This window comes from Ischnura elegans, chromosome 10 (genome assembly GCF_921293095.1).
Source record: "Ischnura elegans chromosome 10, ioIscEleg1.1, whole genome shotgun sequence".
Classification (NCBI taxonomy): Eukaryota; Metazoa; Arthropoda; class Insecta; order Odonata; family Coenagrionidae; genus Ischnura; species Ischnura elegans.
Window position 1 is genome coordinate 76,959,050 of NC_060255.1, and position 24,216 is coordinate 76,983,265.

Sequence of the window (24,216 nt, forward strand, 5' to 3'; positions counted from 1 at the left end):
CTAAATAACTCCAAATACAATAGAGATACGAAAATTTTTTGAATTAACAAATTGTAGCTACCTTGATTGTGTACATTTTATTTGTTTAAATTTCCTGCATAATAAATATTTTGTGAAAAATGGCCGTTTAAAGCTTCTATTTACAAGCAAGCATCACCTTATTTAAGCTCTTTGAACTCGCCCCCTTTAAAAAGTAAGGCATTAAAAGGAATTAATTTTACACACCCTCTTAGCCCTTAAAAGACCTAAAAAATAATTTTTAGATAAACTTTTTATCATCAAAAACCAAGGAACTAAGTTTTAAAAAACTAATTAACTTTTTTTTTCTAAAAGCACCATTCAGAGCATCGCATAATCCACATTACCGGTATATACTTTGTATGCTACATGTTCGACACTGACATAAACACTCAAAATTACTCCAAAATAAACACACATGCCCCTAAAATGTCCACAACCAAATATGCATGTATGTTGCAGAAAGACTGGATGCCATGCAGTATCGTGTTATATGTAATGTATTCATAAATACCCATTTAGTTGTTTACCATTGGACCCCTTTAAAATGAACAAACCGTGTTCACCTGAAAAAAATTCTCAAAATAATTTTTTCATAATCACAAAGTCGTTTCATTTGGCTGAAGAAAAGTGATATAAAATTACATTTCTATTTCTTGTATGTGCTCTGGTGAGGATTTCCTGTATTAGAAGAAGACGAGGATGTCGACGATGATGACTATATAAATAATAAAAAATATATTTTTATCTGTGTATAAGCTTTACTTTTGTCTATGTACATATATAAATATTTAGTGTCATTTTGTGCAAATTATCTTTTGTTTGTAATTTTATTTTTTCCTATTTATACCCATTAAAGCAGTTTATAACCCTTGCAATGTTACATAGGGTGGTTTATAAGGGTTGAAAAGTTTCAAAAAACTTAGTACCTGAAGCAACAAAATTCTTAAATTAAAACACTGTGGCGAATAATTAATTTTTTTGGGCAAATATTTTTTTTTACATTAACCCCAAATAAGAGTTGATTTTTATAAGGGTTGAAATATTCTGAAATTATGTTCCAAAGCATGAGACAATTATTATTCAACTAATCCAAACTAAATTTTTACCCATATAAAACTTTCAAATGTAGTTTTTTAACTTTTGGTATTTAGAGGTAGTTTTCACCCCTCAAAAATGAAAAGCGCCCATTGCCATAATATAGATTTTGAAGTAGAGGGTAGAATTAGTCAAATCCCTAATTTTTATGAAAATCGATTCAGTTTGAAAAAATTGCAAGGTTTTGCACTTTTATGCGCTTCAATTCCTGGACTATCTGCTCTATGTCAAAGTGTTTCGATTTTTGCAAAAATTCGTCAACCAAACTGATTTTTTAACACTATGAACCACTTTTCCTTTCACATTTGAGGTGTTTTATATCAACGGATTCATTCCTTCAATTTATAGCATGACTTAACATAAATTTTGCATTGGATAAAATTGTAAGGTTGAATTTTGAAGAGTTTCTTCTTCGGCAGAGATGTGATCCAGATCCTTAGAAAATTAGTTCTAATAAAAAAATATGAGATTAAAAAAAACTTGAAAATGGATAATTAGGCCCATGGTTTTAGAAGAGAAACTCAGATGAAAAGTAATTGGGAAAAATAATGCACCTAAAACATGAAAACCAAGTACGATTACACATTTTGAAAGGTGATCCATATTGCTAGAAAATCAATAATCATGATATAAATTTATGATAATAAAGCAGTTTGAATACTGACGAAATCAGAATTTTAACTGGATGTGTGATCCACAAACATTGAAAATCAATTCGGATGAAAATATTTGAGATTAAAAAAACACGTTGAAAAATGACAAAATCAGACACTGGGAAAAGTGGCACTTAGTTCAGAAGGTAAATTAATATGAGAAATATTTGGGATAAGAAAACATCTATTCGATGAGAAATATTTAGGATTAAAAAAACTGCTTGATAACGGCAAAATGGGAATGTTACATAATTTGCTTCTTGTGTAAACTGAAACTGGTAGAGGATGAAAAATTCAATAAAGATGAAAAATATTTAGAATGCAAAACAAACCCTGGAGAAAAAAGGAAAATTATGCACTTGAGACAAAGACAGGCCAAGAGATTTATAACAATAATTCAAATGAAAAATATGTAGTATTCCAGACTTAGCACTACACTAATTAGTGAGGGAGTCCTACTACCCAGAAGGTTATTGACTTGGAAAAGTGGTCCAGAATATCAGAAAATCAATGACATATGATATAAGCAGCTCAAAGATAACAAAATCAGAAAATTTACTCTTGGAAATGTGGTCGCTTTAAACCAATTCCGATGAAAATATTAGAGATAATAAAACTTTGAAAATTGTTCTTTAAGTTCAGCGCATCTAGTGGATGAGAAATATTTGGGATAATAAAACCACTTCAAAACAGCAAAATGGAAATGTTACAACATATGTACTTGAAAATATGGTCCAGTCAGTTAGAAAGTGAATTATAAATAATTTTGTGCATTTCAACACCCCGAAATGTAAAAAAATTGGTGTGCAAGATGGTTCAAAGCTTCAGAAAATCACTTCCATTAAGATATTTGGAAAAGTGGTCCATAGCATTAGAAAATAAAATCAGATGAAAATTATTTGTGATAGTGATGATATATAGGGTGCTTGGAATATCAATACAGAAAGTTTGATTTAAAAAAATCACATTTCAAGTGCATAACGTTACAGTTTTGTTATTTTTGAGGTTTACTTCATCTTGAATTTAATGTGAAGTAATCCAATACCAAAAGGACTTCCAGAAGTATATGCTTTATATTAAAGGTGGGCTGGATATCTTCATGAAATTGAGGTTCCAAGTTTGCTTATGTATATTGTTTTCTCAAGAAGTCAGCCCTGTCTGTTCCAAGTGTGCTATAAATTATATATGTATGCATATAAATAACCTCTTCAAAAATTGTCAGTGAATTTAATTCCTTTATAATAAATTATAATTATATAATATCTTATAATTTAATATAAATGCATCATAAAACTTGTTATAAATTATTTAATAATTTATAATAAATAAAACCTTAATAAAAAATTAAGTAATAATTCAAAATACAATTTGAAAAATCCAGTAGTACTGCTAGCAATCAAAACACAGTAACTGAAACATTAATTGAATATGTTTCCTAAGTGGAAGAGTGATGTCTTGTATTTTGATTTTGGGCAAACTTCACTATCAAAACAAGATGATTATGTCTTGTATAGCGAGGGCTTACCATCCTTCCAGGCACATAGCATATACATATGTATGGTCCAAACATGTGACCATGCATTTCTGCTTAAAATGTCATTTTTTACCTAAGCTTCACTTTTAGATTAAAATGGTATTTGAACATAGTGCTCAGGCCTCAAATATAAAAATTATCGCCTTATTTTTGACTAGAATGCCTACCTGGCGTGTGCATGAGCTCCCAAAAAAAGTTTACGAGAAATTTATATTGCTTTTGCTGAATTTCATGCATTTGCTTAATCTCACACCAGGCTGATAATTTAAGATACCGCTTCTAAATTAAAGTGAGGACAGAAGTAGTATTTCTGCATTTCCTCTTTCAGTATTACCATTTTTTAATGGATTGGTGAATGAATGCAATATAATGTACTACAGTAGACTCTCGTTATTACGAAGTTCATGGGACCGAAAAATCGGAGGTTCGTAATAACGAAGTTCGTAAGAACGTTTCTTTTAGGAATCGTCGAAAGAAATAGTGTATTATAAAAGCGATTAAATTAAGGGGAAATATATATAAACAGGAAAATTCGTTTCAGTTTTTCAACAGAAGAATGCGCCATGACGCAATCGAGGGTTGATATCTTCCCGAATACATGAACTCTGATATTCAAACTAGATGCGTCCCAAGACCTTGTTCCTAGGTTGATAAAATTACAGTCCGGCCACCGAGAGTTGTCCAATAACAGACAAAATGGTCTGGGTAGGGGGTGAGGGGGCCAGGTAAGAAAGGGAAACGCTTACAAAGTGTTCCATGAAGAAAAGAACCGGAAGGGACGACGAGCGTGAATGACCTAGAGGAATAATTACTTGTTCTTGTGAATCGAAGAATGGGCTTATTTTGATGGATCAGGCTTATTTCGGTGCTCGTTTATGCATGTGACAACGTTGTATGACTAGGCGAGGGTGTGAGGTGCCTTTGGGGGACAGCGATTGGCTTTAAACCGTGCTGGCGCAGGATTATCCGCCCATCCTATTGTGCCGTAATCGGACAACCCTCGCCAGCCGGACTGTATGTAAGTTATCGCAGAGTACGGTTATCCTGCAGGATGCAACGCTGCATTACACGTATGCGCTAACTCACGACTGATCTAGCGGGGCCTGCGATGCATCCGGAGCCGAAAAATAGCTCCCCGCGGTGACGAGGAACGGGCGAAACGTTGAACAGTTCCTAAATTCACACCATTTTCAATGATAGCTTATTCAGATCATGATCACAGTGAGAGTTTCCCAGCGCCACACCTCGTAGTATCGGCCAAATCGAAAGGCGCCAAATTTGAAATTTGAAAATTTTGAATGCTCGTGTCTCTGAAAATTTGTAAATCGAATGTGCATAGGAAGAGGATTGACTGTACATCCAATTTACTAACGGTTATGAGTGGGTGACCATGACTTCACAGGAATGAAGGCTGTTATATGATGTAGCGTGTAAACTGAATAAAGAACCATAATTGACGCTCTTAGGCACAGTACACGAGAATAACTTAAACGTGGCGCGACTATTGAAACTTAAGTGTAGTGAATATCCACCTAAATGCCGTGACTTGTGCATGCAACTTCGTAATAAAGTTCATATTGTAACCGCCGGGACCGGGACTTAGGTTCGTAATTTCGTAAAAACGAAAATTTCGTAATAAGGTTTCTTTTACTATAGCTTGGATAGGCCTTTTCGACGGGACCAACGATTTGCTTCGTAATAACGAGAACTTCGTAACAACGTTGTTCGTATTAACGAGAGTCTACTATATGTACATGCAAATTGAAGCTCTTCATTGCCACATCTTATTCTTCATCCCACAGCCAAAACGAATTCACCCAACCTTTCAGTAAATACAATGTTTATCTAAGCAACACTTAGTTTCACTTTGGCGATCGGTTAAGTAAATAAATCCAACAAGTCTTTTAGTGCATAAAATTCAATAATAATAATACAAAAGTACACAGATTTTACAAGTCATAAATAAAGATGGAGTACCTCAAATAAATACCACTATGTCATGCAGTGAATGTTCCTAGTAGCCACATATTGGAATCAGCAAATCATCAGTTCCCTCCTAAACGCTTAATTTCTAACAAAGACTTAAATGGGTATCACATCTGGAATATACACGTTCTTGAACAAAGTAAAAAAAAACTTTAATTTTCATATTTTTATATTAGGCTGTCCTTTCACCACAAGACGGATGAAGAAGAGGAAAAACCCCTTCAGAAGTGACAATATCACATAGAAGCACAAAACACAACACCATCTTATGCAACGAGAGCTTTCAGGGCCTCTTCAAGTTTTTTCCTTGCAGCGCAAACTCTCTCCTCCTGTCTCTTGATATCGTCATCTGCAACGGTGACAGCCTAAAAAGATAAAACAAAAAATCACTCTCAGATGAAGGAGACAGCCTAAAGGCAATTTTACACGGGGCATGTACTTGTACAATCTCACGTTTGTGCGAAGGCACAGTCAAAATTGCATCGTGTAAAGCGGTGAAATGCTAGAACACATGCCAGAATGCGTGGAAGTGAGATGGCAAAGCAGCCCCTGTTCTAATTTCGTTCATACATTTGCACAATTCCACACCATTTTAGAAATCAATGCAGTTCTAACCTGCGCAATTCCTTGCTCCGTGTAAGCAACACTTTCTTGTCTTAAGAGTGTAACCATCAGATTTAATTAATTTAGAGGTTTTTATTTAGCACTGGAATATTTATCACCTCAATTCCTATCCTAACTAACTGGAACACTTTCCCAAGTGTATGTAATAAACCTCTGCACCACTTTTCCATGTGAATAAGTTTAAAATTTTCCAAAATCAAGGTGAGGTGCTTAAGCATCTGATTTTGTCATTTTCAATGCATACTTTTATTATTACAGTGAGTCCTCGTTTAACGTTGTTGATTCATTCCTGAAAAACACGACATTAAGCGAAACAGCGTTAAACGATGCAGTGTTTCCCATAAGAAACAATGTAAAAAATTTAAATTGGTTCCTAGCAATCCATTTCTTCGTAAAAAATCCAGAATTTCCCGGGTGAGAATCCAAGGAGGCCAATTATCGGAGCCGTAACTTTTAAGCAGACTTCGTGACCAATAGGGAGACACCTGAACCTGGCCAAAATGAAAAAAATCTGACCCTCGGAAGCACGAGGATGAAGTGCAAGTCACTTTTCGTGATGATATGAATTCTTCAACCCGGCGGAAATCGCGAGAAACTTTCAGTACCGATTATTCACTTCAGCATGATAACGATTCATGCACAGCGCAAAGATAAAAGGTTGGGAATAAGGCATTATTAAATGAAATATACAAACTAAATTAAGAAAGTATTTTAATGGCGAAACATCGATATTTTCAGTAACAGAAGAAATTTTAATTGTAAAAACTCAAAAAACCTAAAACTAGACCGATCTCTCCATCAGTTGCACCTTCGTCAATTCTTATAATAATATCAAGTTTTTGTTCTAATATCGCCATTAATTCTTCACGTCTGAAGAACCACCAGGATAGCCACTCCTCTTCGTGGACATTTTTTTCGGTTGGAATCAGAAAAATAAACGGATAATGGGTAAATGAGGCGATAATTATTCGCTCAGATGCATATTTAACATACGCTACCCACGCCAACCTTTTCTGTCGAACGAAAATTTTCAATCGCAATAATATAGTAATATTTAATATACATCAGATGCGCTTGCGTCCTATTCGCCATTCATTTTTTTTTCTTCGCGCATAATTTGAACAACGTTATCGCGAAGCAATAACAACGTTAAATGATGAAGGGTTTCAATTTTTGGACAACGTTATCGTGAAACAACGTTAAACGGGACGACGTTAAACGAGGACACACTGTACATCGAAACTAGAAACTTGAATGTGGTGGAAGAGATATTTAACGTGGAAGTCAAGAAGTTTTATTCCTGCTAATGTGTATTATTTTCCTAAATGGTACTCATGTTACATCTAACGGTATTATCTTTTGATTCAGTGATTTTCGAGGTGGATAGTTTTTCTAAATAGTTTTGAAGAGAATTCATTTTCCAACAGTCTGGACCACATCTGATTTTATTATTTTCAAGGCCTTTTACTAACACAAAATTTTCTTCATCCTAATACATATTTGGCATAATGACTTACCTTAAAATTAAACAGATAGGAATATTATACTCATGGAAAAGTGGTATAAAGGGCTTGAAAATCAAATCAGATGAAAAATGTTCCTGATATCAAAACACTACCTGAAAATGATAAACACTTCAAACAAACCCACTTATAACACAGTGAAAGTCATGTCCCATACAACAATACAAAATCCTTAAAAATTTTTTTGACAAAAAAGTACCTTGTAAATTTAATTACTCACAGTAGCTTGCTCTGCAGTCAAATTTTACATTAATTTTAACCTAGAGGTTATAATTTATCACAAATATTTAACATCTGAATTCATTTTCCAACTAACTGGAATCAGAGCATCCTCTAGAATTTGTTTGATGTACAGGATGGTAATTACATATTATGGTTGGGCAACTCGAATATTCAAATGCCACAAATAATGAATGATTTGTGACACTCCATGACCAAAGATGAAATTAAAATGTTGCCTCAAATTTATGGCTGGGTGCTTTAAATGTACCTAACATTAGTTGTTTAGCCTAAATCTATATTTGGCTATTCATATTTCCCCTAAAATTTTAATAAATGATATAACAAGTTGGAATTATAAAATCTTATCATTGTTTACAAGGTTACAGAAAATAGATTGATCATTCTGGAGTGAATTGTTTCAGTTCATTTCCGTTGCATGGGCAAACAAGATGTCATCTCTGTTATGTCTCTAAATACATGCATTTATTGGAATGAAATAATTCAATATTAAGATAAATTAGAACTATTCCATCCATTCAACAAATATAACATCAACCTCTTTCAATACCTAAGCCAGCCAATAGTGCGGCAGCTCTTTTCATTCATGCAAAATGACAAATTTTCCCTGACCCATTTCATATCCATAAGAAATTTCAAGACTTGTAACAACCCTGCTAATCCCAAATGCATACAATGTAATGAATAAATCATTAGTCAACACTTCTAACTTAACAGATATTCTCCCCTTTAAGACATGTAGTCCAGGAAATGAAACTCAAAAAAGTGCAAAACCTTGCAATTTTTTCAAACTGAATCGATTAGCATAAAAATTTGGGATTAGACTAATGATTTACACTACTTCAAAATCTATACTGTGCCGATGGGAGCTTTTTATTTTTTAGAGGTGAAAACTACCCCTAATTGCCAAAAGTTAAAAAACTACATTTTAAAGCTTTATTTTAGTAAAATTTAGTTTGCGCATTAGTTGAATAATGATTGTTTTATGCTTTGGAACATTATTTTAGAATATTTCAACCCTTACTAGGGGTTAATGTAAAAAAATCATTTACCATAAAAATTTATTATTCGTCATAGTTTTATAATATGAGAATTATTCCCGTATTATTAATGAATAACTCACACGATACACCCGTGCGAGCATGTATCATGGGTGCATGCGTGTTTATTCTGGCATAAATTTGAGTGTACACATCAGTGCTGAAAATGTAGCATAGAAAATATACATTGGTATCATTGATTATGCTCTGAAATTGCGCTTTTTGAATTTTTCGGGAAAAAATTGAATTTTCAAACATATCTCCTTCATTTGTGATGATAGAAAGTTTATTTTTAAAATAATTTTTAGGTTTTTTTAAAGGGATACAAGTTCCTTTTTTTAAGATTCTTTTAATTCCTTAATTCTGAAAGGGGGTGAGTTTAAAGGGCTTAAATAAGGCGGTGCTCACTTGTAAATATAGACTTTAAACGGCCAGCGGGGGGGGATGTTCTAAGAGAATTTTGTTCTCAATTTTGGTTTACAAGACCAATGTTTTGAATATACTACTGTAACTAATATTAATTCTTCATTAGATTATTTTCTTTTTCCTGGTCTATTTTCTTTTGTCAGTAAACGTAAGCATGTATTATCTACTTAGATTAGAATTTATAGTTTTGTCTATATATTTTCTAAAATATTTATCCTTTTAATCTTTAATTTTATGGATTTATATTTTTAAATATATTTTCTTACTTTTAGAGTTTGTGAAGGGGCCTTCGGTCTTGCAATTTTAGTATCAATAATTCGTAGCCATGGTAGTGATCAATTTGTTAATCTTAATATTTTACAATGTTAAAATTTTTATCCCACTCCAAAACTTATAAGTGCTGGAGTGGAAATCTTACCTGTACAAGAGGCTGATCAGGGTTGAGGAAGACTCCAGGGTTCTTGTCTAGTGCAGATCGAGATCCAGTCTGTCCAGTGACAGGCTGAGCAGACACATGCAATGCTGTTGCCACCGACTGCAACAATGTCTCTTCCCTAACATGAGGTCCGACAGCACGCAGACCACGGGGCAGCTCCATTGCATCCAACTCCATGCCACCAACGTCACACGCTCTCAAACCTTCCAGTCGCTTCTCCCAGAAAAGCTGAAAAAATTAGCAATCAGTGAGCTGCACTAAAAGACAAGTCAGTACCTTCAGCCGTAGAATTTTTTTAAAAATACCACAGCAGTAAATAATAGTTTAAGTACATAATTCACAGTGTCCGGCGATATCTGGTGGGAATGTTTTATATCCATGAGAATAAAATAAAATGGTAAATTTCCACACAATTTTATTTACTAAATAACGACCCGGTTTCGACACGTAGTGTCATTATCAAGGTACCAATTTGGCTTTCCAAGTTCTATATATACCGTCCAGCAAGAGAAAGGTGGGGGTGGAAAGGCTAGCAAGGGAAGGGGGAGACAGTTTGACCAAAAAGAAGCGTAATAGGGAAGGTCTTTGAAGGAGGGGGTGGGACTAGGGATTACGTAAATCAGTGAATCGGTGAGGAAGGAAGAGAAGTCATGACAACCAGGAGAGGAGCGGGTGTTGGCGAAGGTCAAACATTAAAAACATCTAAGAGCGGGCAGGAATGTTCAGGGTTAAAAGAGGCGATCGGGTAGAATACACTTCATCGTTACAAAGATTATGCGGGCTATTGACAATTTCAAATTTCTCGTAAAAATCCAGCTTTTGCCCTTTGTCTATGTAATGTAAAATATCAAAATCAGTAAGTACCACACTTTTAGGTTTAAGGTTTAGTAAGTAACAGTAGGTTTAAGTACCACACTTTTAAAATTTTAAAAGTGTCGTACAACTGAGTTTGAAGGGTTGGCTGATATGATCACAACACTATTTTCATAACAATTAAGGTAATAACCGTATTTTCATGAATCTAAGATGAAGTTTCTTTTCCCTCCCAACTCCTCTTCAAAGGCCGGTTGCATAATCTAAAATATGGGTTCCCAAGTTTGCTACATCATAGCTTTGCAACAACCGACTTTATATATAGCAGTACCATAATTAAAATTATTTTATCTTACTAATCAGATGTTAAGTGCACTCTGTAATGTCTGCAAATTCGCCTGCATTGCTCTGGGTTTGGCTTAGAAAAGCACCTGTTTTTTTATATGGTCTTCATTGTGGCTAGGTAGTGACTTCATAAATATGATTTTGAAAACTTAATGTCTTAACTTCGGTTGACCATGAGTACGATATTGGCCTACTGTAACTTTTCTCCTCTGCAAAAGATGAATTTGCAAACTGTGAGTTGAAAAACATTTTTTTACAATCTACTCCTACATGCTGCCTAACATGAGATTGCAGAAACAAAAAATTTACGGCTTCTGGTTGTCTGCTATAAACACTGTAACTGCTGAAATTTATTAGTCAATAATGTAAGAAATAACATGGAGAGACACACCTGACATACTTTTTCTTTTTTAAATGCAAGTACATACTAAAGCATACTACATATCAGCATATCTTTAGTTTTCCGGAAAAATCTACCAGATAGACTAAAGAAATTTGATTCGCTTTGTCTCTCTGGAGTGCCCAGACATAATGCTTGCCATGTTTAATCATATTTAAAGAAAAATATCACAAAAAACAAGCATGATAATGGGTCAATACTTTTTCACCATTCAAAAGATGAGATATTTTCTTTTGAATGAAACCAATTTTATGAAATTCTTTGTTAAGTCAAAATCACTCTAAGAAACCTTAACAACTCGCTCTACCTTAAGGGAGGCAAGTATTAATACACTGAAAATATTCCTATCTTGAGCAATTTTCCGTCTGTTTTAGGATTTTTACGGCCATATGCTCTGTTTTTAGAGTTTCAATATTTATTCTTTATATTCTTTTTTTAAATTTAATTATTTTATGAGTTTTATCATCTCAAAATTTTATGATTATTTATTGTTATTTTATATTCATTTGTTCAGCTTTTAACTTCTACAAACCTCACAGGTTTCTTTTATTCTTTGTTTTTATCATGTCTTTTTAATCTGGTTCTTTTAACTCCTTATGGCTTAAACCTATTTTATATTCTATTTCTATCATGTATCATGACTTTCTGAGCAGAGACAGCTACAGGAGGCCACTCAAAGACTTGACCGGCTCAACAAGATATCAGGAAGGAGGAATTCTATGAATTCTCAATTGACAGACGAAAGAATGTATGAAGTTCCAATTACTGTATCTAAGCTCAACACAGGGGTGCCGACTTACAAATAATATTGGGGGGGCCCAAACCGGGGACCTTGCCCCGGCAAATTTTATAAGTAGTGAATTTTAAGTTTTTTAAGCATTTTAGAAGAGTCATTGGTCAACATTAGAACCCTGATCATTCGAATCTCGATATCTGGACACTCCGGGGAAAATCGACAGGACTGTCACTTTTTTCCTCACATCTGTAACGAATTCTTGGGGGGGCTCGGGCCCCCTCAGGCCCCATGGAGTCGGCGCCACTGGCTCAACAACTAAACAAATACCATGTAAAAGAGCCCAGGCCTAGGGGAAGAGGGGGCCGGATTGTGGCTTCATCTGGGCCTTGCAAAATAAACAGCAAGTCAAGTCAAGTTTGGCTTCATGATGCCTCTCCAGTAAGGGTTCTCCACAGCGGATGTTGCAATGAATTAAGGTGCCATTTATTTTTTCAAATGTGAAGAAGAATTAATTGGGGAAAAGTGGTATCCGTTTTATAAGATGATGGCAGATTGACTGGTTGTTTCCAATCTTGCCATAAAGAGATTTGGAGCAGGTGACAAGGAGAAAGGGCCATGAATCTCCTGCAAGATGATATACCAGGTGAAATCAAAAGTAAAAGTAGGAGCAACATTTCAAATTCTTGTAGACTCCTATGAAAAGTGTATTAAACAAGATGAATTTCAGCTTATGACTGAAGGTATAGTGGTAGAAATTCATACATTCACATTAATCATATTCATCTGCATCTGAGATGCTGCCAAGATGACTAACAATTGACACTGGAATAAGAAATAAATTAATCCAATCGAAACCGAACTAAGAAACTAGGCCAAAAATTACAAAATAAAAAAAAAACAGCTTCATCCTGATTTCTTGGTAGCCTACCTGTTTGGGTTTCTCCTGAGGTCCATGTTTGAAATCTGACTTCACCTTCCCATCCTGCATTTTGTACACAGTCACAGGTTGCTTGAATATGGAAGCAGTCTGGCGGATTGGAGGCACCAGTGATGCATCATTCCGTACCCCTCTGCTGTAAAAAGTGGTATTTGGTGGATAAAGAGAGCCCAATACCCCAGCATTTTTGCTTCAAAACTTGAAATAAAATCAATCAATCAACACCATGAGAGAAACAGCCAGCATATTACAAAGCAAAAGGCAGCCGATTAATTCTTACACCAATGGTTTAAAAGGTTCATCGAAGAAAGTCCAAAAATTCAACAAAGAATAAAATCATTGACTTGGCCTTTACTGAGATTCGAACCCAGATCTCCTGAATTGGAACCAGAAGTTCTACCTCTTGAACAGGCAAGAATCTTCTTCCTCAGCAGAGTTTGGTAGGCTTTAGAAGATGGTTCATGATACCAGATACAATTGCCACAGGGCAGCATGTCTATGCACACAGCACCACACTCCCGATGATATAGCCAAAACTTTAAATGCCAAGGCACACACAATAGACATTATTCAAGGACTGTACATACTGAGTAACTTTGTATGCAGCCATGCACATGGGTGCAAATTTACGCCAAGAATTAAATTTGCGTCAAAAAATCATTTGGCTTAGTCAGGATTCAAACCTCGATCTCCCAATTGCTGGTCAGGTGTGCTAGCAGTTACACCACCAAGCATGCAGTAGTATACCTGACTGGCAATATAACCTTAGTAAAATAAGGCATTGTAATATTTCAACTGAATTTATTTTTGTAAGATGCATTCCCTAGTTACAGCAACATAAGTATCAAAAAATATTGTTGTAACAATGAAATGTGCTGTGCAAAAATAAATGCAGTGTCAATATTGCAACATCTTATTTAAATAATATTAATAACTTGTAAGCGACCAGTATTTTTCAATTTCTCAATCTGTCGCCTGTTACTTGAGGTAGGTGCACAGAAAAATATAGATGACTGTAAATATATTGTCGCAATTTATATTATTTCCTTACGACTCCCTTTTATTAACCCTTTCGAGACGGCGGAGTTTTCGTCTTAGCATAACTGCTGTACTGAGCCCCCAGAGACTCTTCTTTCTCGTGGTATGGAGCATTTTTGGAGGACATTCATTAAGAAGGGTCTCGCAGAACCTTTTTCAGCCCCTCCTCACTGGAACTTCGCATTATCTCAGACTCCGACAGTAGTTGTGCTCCCTCCTCTCCGGGTTTACGACCATACCTGCGGCATTGGTTCGAGGTCAACATATGTAATACTTATGTTTATATAGCATACGGATAATTGTTGCTTGTACGTAAATTGCAGACTTTGAATTGAATTCCTCATTTTTTTCTGAGCATTGTCAAATTTTAAGCGAAGTTCTAAGGTCAATATTAACGCAATTAATGCAGGAACAATTTCCATATTGATGTTTATACATAACTCGAGATATAAGTTAATATTTATTGTAGAATTTTGTTTAAAAATTGTAAATGCTGATCAAATTCTTAGTTTATTTTTCTTGAGAAATGAACAATTATTTATCTCGCAAATTGACTGGATAAACAATTGTATGACCGCTGTCCCTTACCGCTAAGAGGGGTTATAAAAACGAGGGGTTCGGGTACCTGCTCCCGGATTCCGAGGGTAAATCCTAAACCCCGCAGGATTGGGTCCCGAGACAAAGACAACCTAAACCCGCGACCCTCCTAAAAGGGGGAGAGCTAGAACACTTATATATACGGCTTTTGTTCTCCTGGCCAGGAAAATCTCACAAGTAAATATACAGCCGTCGTCTCCCGGGTCAGGAAACGTCCACACGTATATATACATGTATAGTAGGGAAAAGGTTAACCAATTTCTACACAGGCCCTCATACCCTCAGTCTTGTGAACACGATATATTCTACAGACTCGGTCGCAAGATGGAACTGACCAATTAAAGCATAAAATAATCAAAATCAAACCTAAATTTTGCTGTGGCGGAAGACATAGATTCACTCTGTAAAGTACATGTACTTTTTACAAATGATCCTTTAATCTAAATTAAATTTAATTAAACCTTGTGCAACAAATTTGTAACTCCCGGCTGCAAGTAAACACCACTGCTGAGCATACTATCGCGATTGGAACCTGATCTCGCATTATGTTTCAGATTGTGGCAGAATTTTAAGGAAATTTTGGGGATTATTCAAAATTTATTTACTTAAAGAAATAATTTCTGTCTCAACTTAAAATATTTGTACTTGTGATTTCAGGTTTGATTGAACAATTTCACTATTGCAAACCATAATTTATCACGCTATGTATTTTTCCAATGTACAAAATAAAAGCATATTTGCATGATATTTTTTGACAGAACGGCCTAAACACTCAACACATAATTCCGAGAATAAAACAAGTCTTTATATACCTTTGCATTGCTTTCATCACTAAATTCAAACAACCCATTAGACTACGCAGTTCATAATGAGCCTAACTTTGTTAACAATCCACATTTTTCAAAACCGAGCGTAAACATTGTTGTGAGCCATCATCTCGGTCTGGTATAACAATTTCCCTGAAGCAAAATTGATTGTCAATAGAGATTTGTTTCTGATCTGAAATAACGTAAGCCAAACAAAACTATAAATTCATAGTGCGGTCAAAGTCAAAGCTGCAGGCCATAGAAGGTGAACCTGGTATGCCTCATGCATCCCAAGGAATGTTTCTTAAGGCCTTCTTTTCTTCTTTATTTTAGCCCTTACCCTCTCATTAATTTTTCTTGCAACTTTCCATGAGTGCCTTTAGCTAATTTCAGGTTTCACTCAAACTAAATTATGAAATTCAAGGTTTTTTCAAGGTTTTCATGGCCTTAATGCCGCCAAATTCATGGATTGTAGATAAATCATTTTAGGCAGAAATATTGATTGCGTAACACTCATCAGCTGCATGTTAACTAAAAATAAATAAAAAAACGCGACAGACACCATGAATGCAAATGCAGTAATGAAAGTGCTTTCTCTCCTGACGTCATATATCATTTAAAAAATTCAGCTCCAGCTTAAGGTTATGAGAAGGGAAATGGAGGGACCAGGGTGCCAGGGAAGCTAAGAAGTGTCTGAATTTTCAAGAGGGGTTAATGAACACTTTGGTTTCCAGTCTCCCGGCTTTGGTCAATGTCTTATCAGGGCCCATGGACCAATAATTGTGCTCCTAATATATACGATAATCTCCTTTTTCCAGCGCTAATTCTCAATCTTTCAGCCCGGACTCCCAATAATGAAAATCAACTTACGTGCTAAAAAATATAGGGGCGGGGAAATCGGAAATTCCTCGGAGAGGACTAAGTCTTAAATCTTTCACCATTCAATTCCATTCTTTAATCTTTCATAGAGAAAGAATTTTTGCTCCCTGAATGACGTAATTTTCTTCACTCTGCATCCCCCTCTAAAATTTTAGAAACTATCGGTTGTAGGAGGGACTCAAGGGAAAAACTTTCCGAAGTGTTTCGTAAAGTTTTCTTAATGGTGGGCAATACTTCGTAAGTCCTTCAAGACAAAGCAGGGTTCCCACTCTAACAAAATTATAATATTCATGTTTTTTTCCAGATTTTCACGGTCTAAATGTCGTCAAATTCACGGTCCATTGATAAGCCATTCTAAGCTGAAATATTGAAGACGCAACAATCATCAGCCGTGCGTTAACTAGAAATTTATCAAACGCAACAGACGTCGTGAATGCGAACGCAGCAATGAAAGTACTCTCTCTCATGACGTCACCTATTGATATCAAAATTCAGGGCCAGCTAGAGGTTGCGAATGGGAAAATGGAAGGAGCAGGGTGGTAGGGAAGAGAAGAAGCGTCTGATTTTTCGCCAGAGTATATGAACACTTAGTTTACCTGTCTTCCAATCACAGGCTCAAGATTAATGTGTCGTCATGGTACACTGACCAATAATTGTGCTTTAAATATACGTGCGCAGATAAATGCGTGGACAGTGCCTTCGCGTGACAAACATGATCGACATATCGATTTTTCTTTTGATCTGTCAATAGGGTAGTTTCCTTCATCAAAGTAAACGAAAGTCATTGACTGCGATTCGTTACCCACCATTACTGTATTCATAATATACAAATTATTTCGTTTTAGAAATACCGGTTTAGACGAATGGCAATGGTCCATTTTTATCCTCATTTGAAAAGGGCCAGAATGGCGGCCATGCGATGCCATTCCACGTGACGTCACAGGGACCTAGTTTCTATACGAGAAGTTAGGAGTTATACGTCGTCTGAGGTTACCAATGCATGCATGAGGCACAGAGCTCAGGGAAACATCTCTTAATAATCACTTATTAAAACTGGCTAAGGTCGGAAAGTTTTCTTCATTTGATAAGGTATTAATAATCCTTATTTAAGCCAAGCGCTACCAGCCAGCAGGGTACTCAGCTACCCGCTAGCAGCCTGCATCGTATCAGCGCCCAACTCACCTCAAGGTCACCTCATAAGACGGCAGCGGGAACCAGAAATACGTCACACGGAGAGATTTCCCGACATTCCTACTTTCGCGTCGCGTTTTCCCACGCTAGAAAATTTTCACTTTTCATTTAATCGTGAAAAATAGAGATCGTCATTTAAAAATCTAATAGCGTGAAATACTTACTCCAGGAGTAATAATCTTTCGATTTAGGCAATAAAAAAATAATAGGAAACCACCCTATTGTAGTTCTACAATCGAGTTTGAGAGATTTTTAAGGTTTTATGACGAAATTCACGGCTTTTCCTAGGTTTTTTCACGGTAGACAAAATTCACGGCTTATTCACGGTTTTAAGGTTTTCACGGTTGAGTGGGAACCCTGATAAGTGTGCAGATAATTGCATGGACAGTGTCTGTCCACACGTGACCGACGACATATCGATTTTTCTTCTGATCCGTCAATCGTAGCTCTAAAATCAAGTTTGTGAGATTTTTAAGGTTTTAAATCAAAATGCACGGCTTTTTCTAGGATTTTTTTAATGGTAGATGAAATTCACGGCTTATTCATGGTTTTAAGGTTTTCATGGTTGAGTAGGAGCCCAGTACAGTGGAACCTCGATAAAATGACACCCCACGGTGCACCAATAAACACTCGCTGTAGCGAATTGTCGCTTTACCGGAGGTGGTGCAAATAATAGCCAGTATACCTCATATTACTCTTTTATTTTTATTTTCTTGCTTAGACGTGTTTGGTGTTTTTTTGGCCATGGTGTGTTCCATCAAATGCTTTCTATTCATGCAACTCATGGACGTGCGGGTATGCTGACGACTGCTTTCTGCCGCCCGAGGAACAAAAGAAGATCAAGCATTCGCGAATGCTAATGCCACAATATTTTCACCAAAATTAACTACTTCTTTATCGAACGACAGTTTACCACATAAATTTGAGACTGAGCACTCCATTAACTTCATTTCTAACAGATCGCTAGCAATTACAGAGATTTAGGAGTCTTGGTGTAAGAATTTCCGGCGGTGAAACCCTCGCTATGGCGAGAGCCAACACCAAAAGGGCCGCGTAAAAACGAAATTTTTAACATGCTTATTATAGGATCAATTGACGGTGCATCGGCTATCTCTCGTAATAGCGGTGGTTTCGCTATAGCCCGTACTCGCTTTAACGAGGTTCCACTGTAGTTTGTAATAAAACAATATTCCACTCTCTCACACATCAAATTCTTGAGAATTTCTCCAAGGGTTAGGGACACTTTTTCTCCGGAAATATGGAATAAGTTTCTGCTCTCCACTCCCAAGCAACCATAGGATGCAATCCATCAACTCAAAAAGGTAGCATCGTGCTCAAGTTTATTTTATCCATGTACACAATTTTTTTCATGATTCTGAAGGCAAAAAGTAAACGCTTTATGAATTTTGCATTAGAATGACTTTATATGCTCATTATAGTTGACATTTTTACTGTGCACAGGCCAGAATTGCTTTAGTAGCGCATGAGAAAATTCTGATTTTTGAACACAACATCCAGATTATATGACAAGAGGAGCCCAATTTTTCTTGCAGCCAACCATTGAAGTGCGAGTAGAGAACATATTTTTAAAAGTCCACAAAAATAGCAATTCTTTCGATGCTCAGTGGGAATTGAAAGTCCCACATCCACAACTAAATACAATGATTGTCTGATTCACGCTTGACAATTTAAGGTACAGAGAGAGCAAGAAGCAGCAGTAGCTTGAAGGTGCAAAAAACTAAGGAAACGAAACCCTAGTTTTCAACTAGCTCGGGAATCAGCCATTCCTTGTCATTCAAAATAGATATGAAGAAAAAATTAAAACACAGAGGAAACCAATATTATCGCTGATTAAGCTAAGCAGGAGAAAAGCTGTTCTACAACAGTATAGGTAGTTACTTTGGGGCGGCCTGGGAAGAGTGGAGATAGATGCAGTTCGATTTGATGTTTTCCTGAAATGTGATTTGTAGGACCTTCCCTCAGGCTCAAAGAGCCAGACCAATGAATACATATCCTCTGACATTGCAGTTTCTGTCTCAGTACCGTTCTCAAGGAATGAATTGGGAGTCCCTATATCGGTTAAAATATAAAAGTAAAAATGACAGTTGAGAAGAATACTTTATCACCCTTAAAATATGAAAAATCCCATTGAGTAAAATATTTAATTAAAATTATTTTACTCAATTTGCAAATGGAAAAATTTTGGGCTGCAGTGAATTGATTAAATCGCACTGATTTATTGAATCAAGACTTTTCTAGGCCTACATGCTACCTAAATACACAAATATTAAGAGTGAAGCAAGAGGGGTCTAGCCAGATAAATCACAGAAAAGCCATATTTAGACCACAGTGACTGAAATTAAAACAATAATAAATTCCTATAAAAATAATAGTGTATGCACTACTCCATCAGCACTACCTAAGTCAATTAACATGTCAAGATAGCTAAAAAGTGGATTCTTCATTTTTTCAACAAAGAATTAGGAATTAAGATAACATAATGGCATGGGAATATAAGCATGGTTCTCACATACAATAAATTCGGAGTAGAAATCTCACAATGCACAACAGTGGCAAAATGATGTTAAGAAAGAATGTCACATCATATTAAGCTTGAAAAATAAGTGTGCAATAGGGAAGTGCACTAATTTTTTTTTATTGCTGAATTGGAAAGTTTAGCCTAAAAAAGAAACATTAGTATAGTCACTTTTATTTCCTGCATCTGGGGTATGCACTTTAAAACGTTTTGAAAGTCGGAAAATTTCATGTTGCGCTGAAACACAGTGCCTCCATCTTGATTGAGATGTGACGTCACAAGGCAGTAGTCACCAGTGGAGTATCGCGGTATTCCGTCGCCTTCTTTAGTGCGGCGAGAGTTTCCGGAAATCGGTGGAGTTTGCTTCCTAAAAATGTCGCTAGTACGGAAAACATGAATTCAAAAAAGAATCATAAATGATTTTTTGTTCCAAATTTCATCTCGACGTCGAAACAAAAGCCTGGGGAAGATATTCATTCCCGTGCCTTAAGCACAAGCCATACGGAATAAATGGTTCAAGGCTGCTCCTGACTCTTACCTATCGATGATATTCTGTTTTGAAGATCATTTGAAGGTATTGTAAGATCAAATTGATATTTATATTATAATAATTTACTTAATAGGTACCTCAGTCATATCAGAAAGTGTGTTGAGTCAAAATGTAGCATCTTCCGCGTAGACCTATGTAATGTATAAACTGAAAGTAGTTCGGTTAAAGAATTATGGCGCGACTGTTATGTTACACGACCGGGCAAAATGCGTACTTTGCCCATGATATGTGCATATATGATAACAAACGATTTTTGTTAAAGTTAATCTTTATTTGTTGAAATTAATACATTTATAGGTGATACAGATATATAGGTACACGGCAGGTCGCGTGGCGTAATTTATACTCCACTGGTGACGGGTTTAAAAAATTAGCTACTATATCTCGAACTTTGAAAACTCGCAATATAGGCAGTCGAAGTACATTGTAGGAATACACGAGACCATTCTAGCCCAGAATGTACGTACAATGTTGAAATCCTTGGTTTTCAAAGATTGACGTATTTTATACGCCAGCGCGCTCGGTCCAGGGTTATCAACTTTTATTTCATCCTATTTGTTAATTGAAATTATATTTCGGAATGGTTCTTTTAGCACTGCTACTGAGGTAAACTGATAGGTACTGAGTACTATGTACTGAGGTAGGTACTAAGTAAGTAAACTCCCTTTGGAGTAATGTGAATTACAAGTGTTCGAGATATATGGCATTTTATATTCGTTTTGTGTTCTTATTAATTATATCTGTACGCATATTGTTGCTTGCCGCGAGCCTTTAATGGTATGTGCTCTTGCAAGAGTGGTTTTCATTTTTAATGTGGAAGTTGGTCAGTATAAGCAAAGAAAAAATTAAAATTTTAGCGCACACCAACCCTTGTAGTCGTCGCATCTCTGCGTTTGTAATGACACTGCTAAAATACCTAAACGCCATTATGATGATAAAAAAATTGTCTCATGTCTCTAATTGCTGCAATTAAAATTAACGATAAACTTGACGCCGTACGATCAAAATGAAGGCAAGAAAATATACTGACATGACGAAATCTTGAACCCTGGTCCTCAGGGTGGTAGTCGAACACGCAACCATTACCCCAACTGCCCCTTAGTGAAGTGGAAGATATTTTAAATTTATATATAACTTGTAAAAAGTACCGCACGAAAATTAATTAATTACAGCCTAACTAAGGCCCTAATTGATAAAGACGGAACAAGGTACGTGGTCTCCCCTTGTAAGCCTTAACGCCTCGCATTACTATGGAGCGTTGAACCTATCCTCCTTTTTCAAAAATTCAGTGACCATAAGTACATCAAAGTTTGGTATACCATTTATAAATCGTTGGAATTTTCCTTCTCCCAACCAAGATTAACTTTTCTTGACCCCATCCTGGACAGCGAACCATTGCAACAACCAGCCAGCACGGAAATAAGGCTAACATCCCATGATTCTAGTTGCGAAGGGCGAACGTTCCGGCCGGCGTGAATACATACGCAACGAATAAGTCTTGCAGCAAACGTCTGAAATAGGTTTATTAGTTTGACTCAGTTCTTACAAAAAAGTTTTGGCATGATATACGGCATTGTGCCAAAATATACCCAGCGAAAAATAAATACCATCATCTATTTATTAAAGATTCAATGTGCTATTCGCACTACTCTTTCCAAACTTGAAGTTGACACGTAAATTAATATTAATATATTACGCAATGATGAAGTCATGTACTCAAAAGAGAAGCAGCTACATATATTCTGAAGATATTTTATGACAGCAAAAAACGGATATCCTCAAATTCAGTAATTTTTCTATGCAATAATAGTGGTAGAACTAAACGGCGTAGAAGCTGCCTTCTGCTACTGCCTTGTGACGTCACGGCCAATATTCAACATGGACACCCGTTTTAGCGGCCTTTGAATTTTTCCATATTTCGGACGGTTATCTCGAATCAAGTATTCACTATTAGGATTTAAACTGTGGTTTTACGACATTATGTTATTCTAAACTCTAATTAAAAAAATGTGTTTGGTGCATTTGAAACACTAGTGTACTTCCCTATTAAAATTTTTTGAAAAAAAAAAGGGTAAAATACAAGCACGTGAGATTCACAAAAACATTTAAGCACCCAATACAAAAAAACAACAAAAATTATGCAGGAAAAGAAAACCCAAGCTTAAAATTAACAATTTTAAACAGTATCAAAAAGGACGTACAAAATCCATGCATTAACTTTTGAGTTAAATACATGGCACATCAAACACTCGAATTTCTAGCACATGCACTAAATTAGTTCAATACAATGCATAATCCCAAAAAGCAATATAATTCAAAGAAAGAAAAATCAAAGCTGAAGAAAAATACTGCCAATGATAGAAGTCTCAAGACAATTTAAAAGCTCAAATTTTTACAAAGCAGGATATAAATGAAATTGTGTGACTATGGGCGAGGGGAATGCCTAAGGAAATATAGTATTCAACTATGAGTAATGTGCAATTGGTGAAAGGGGAACTCGCTGATGGGAGCAAGCGAAGATATACCTGTAGTCGTACTGAGTCCCTTTCTGCTTCTTGTTCTTTCGCAAGAGAAGGGAATTTATTTTGCCTGTTCTGAAATCAAATGTAGAGAGATCGAGGACATCTCCCAAGTAGCGAGCCAGCTGCGGCTTGCTCCGAAACTTCTTCCCGCTAGGACTGCAACAATAAAAACAAATGACTACTTAAATGCCCAGCGGGTTTCTAACCAGTCACACCCATCCATTTTGCACATCATGCATGACTTTAGTTAATAATACAAAATCATAAAATGAATGAAAATAAAAAAGAAATGCTGCAACTGGTTCACAGTTTCGGTAGAATTTTGCTAAAGGTCCGGAAAAAACCAAAACTTGATGGGTAAAAAAACTTGAGCTGTAAGAGGAGTAATTTTTCTAGAGGTTCCGGAACTTCAACAAAAGTTCACCCTACTTGACATTACCACATGCAAATAATTAGCAATACTCACAAATAATGATACCACATCGAGTAATGAATTAGTAACTGAACCGTAAATGAAAAAATAATAATATTTTGGCATTGTAATTCACTTAAATGCTAAAACTAAAACGGGATGAATAAATCCCTCATCACCATTTTAAGAGAATCTGAATGCTTGAAACACAATGAACATTGGGAAGTATGTTTTCAGCACCTAACTGACACCATAAAACCAGTGAATAAAAGGTGGTGTTAGTATTATAACACATGCACAAAGGAAACAAGAAAAAACTGAAGTAAACTAACAAGATAAAAATACTTGAGTCATGTAATACAGATTGCCCTTCCGTATTTGGGATAGTACCTCAATGCAAATGAATATTTGCAAACCAGGCCATCACACTTCATTATCAGGGAATATAAAAGCAGAATTTATAACTTTATGCAAAGAAAACAAGAAGCGCTAATACCTGATTTTCACTTAGGCAATGGCCGGTGTGTCCCAATGTCGTGATTGAAATCTAATAAGGAGAGCAACGCTTTAAGGCTAAAATAGTTACCTGTAGTAGTACACATCTATTTTCCCAGCAGAGAGCCCCGACTTTCTAATCACCTCCTCCCTTTGCCAGCCCTTAGGTAGGGCAGAGCACTCGTACTTCTTCCTCTCCACAGACATCCTCAGAGATTTTAGAACATACTATGAGCTATAAATGATCCATTTCTAGAAGATATTGATAAATGGTAGGGCAACATGCGAATTATTAGCCAGTAGTGCTTAAGAGTCTTTAAATTGGTTATTATACTTCAATTTGTTTCACATGTAAACAGGACGCCGCCGACGATGCACCTC

At 35.9% G+C, this 24,216-nt stretch overlaps 1 protein-coding gene across 3 annotated transcripts; it reads right to left on the reverse strand.

Annotated features, from left to right (window-relative positions):
- Positions 1–5,205: 5,205 nt before the first annotated feature.
- LOC124166913 (methyl-CpG-binding domain protein 3) lies at positions 5,206–24,216 on the reverse strand. Of its 3 annotated transcripts, none has more exons than XM_046544624.1 (5): positions 23,927–24,216; positions 22,932–23,084; positions 12,801–12,945; positions 9,561–9,806; positions 5,206–5,654 (listed from the first exon to the last, which is right to left on the reverse strand). In XM_046544624.1, exons 1-5 carry the CDS (start codon positions 24,040–24,042, stop codon positions 5,556–5,558), a joined length of 759 nt encoding a protein of 252 aa, XP_046400580.1. In that variant the 5' UTR covers positions 24,043–24,216; the 3' UTR covers positions 5,206–5,555. The 3 variants fall into 3 exon arrangements, with proteins under 3 accessions (XP_046400580.1, XP_046400581.1, XP_046400583.1); XM_046544625.1 differs by having other exon boundaries at positions 12,801–12,942; positions 23,927–24,215; XM_046544627.1 differs by lacking the exon at positions 22,932–23,084 and having other exon boundaries at positions 23,927–24,213.

Bases quoted from the DNA above. Each gene is read 5' to 3' on its own strand.
- LOC124166913 (XM_046544624.1), bottom strand. From the start codon at position 24,042: ATGTCTGTGGAGAGGAAGAAGTACGAGTGCTCTGCCCTACCTAAGGGC. The intron at 23,085-23,926 runs GTAACTATTTTA...TTATTGTTGCAG, and splicing joins ATAGATGTGTACTACTACAG to TCCTAGCGGGAAGAAGTTTC. The intron at 5,655-9,560 runs GTAAGATTTCCA...TTATCTTTTTAG, and splicing joins CTGATCAGCCTCTTGTACAG to GCTGTCACCGTTGCAGATGA.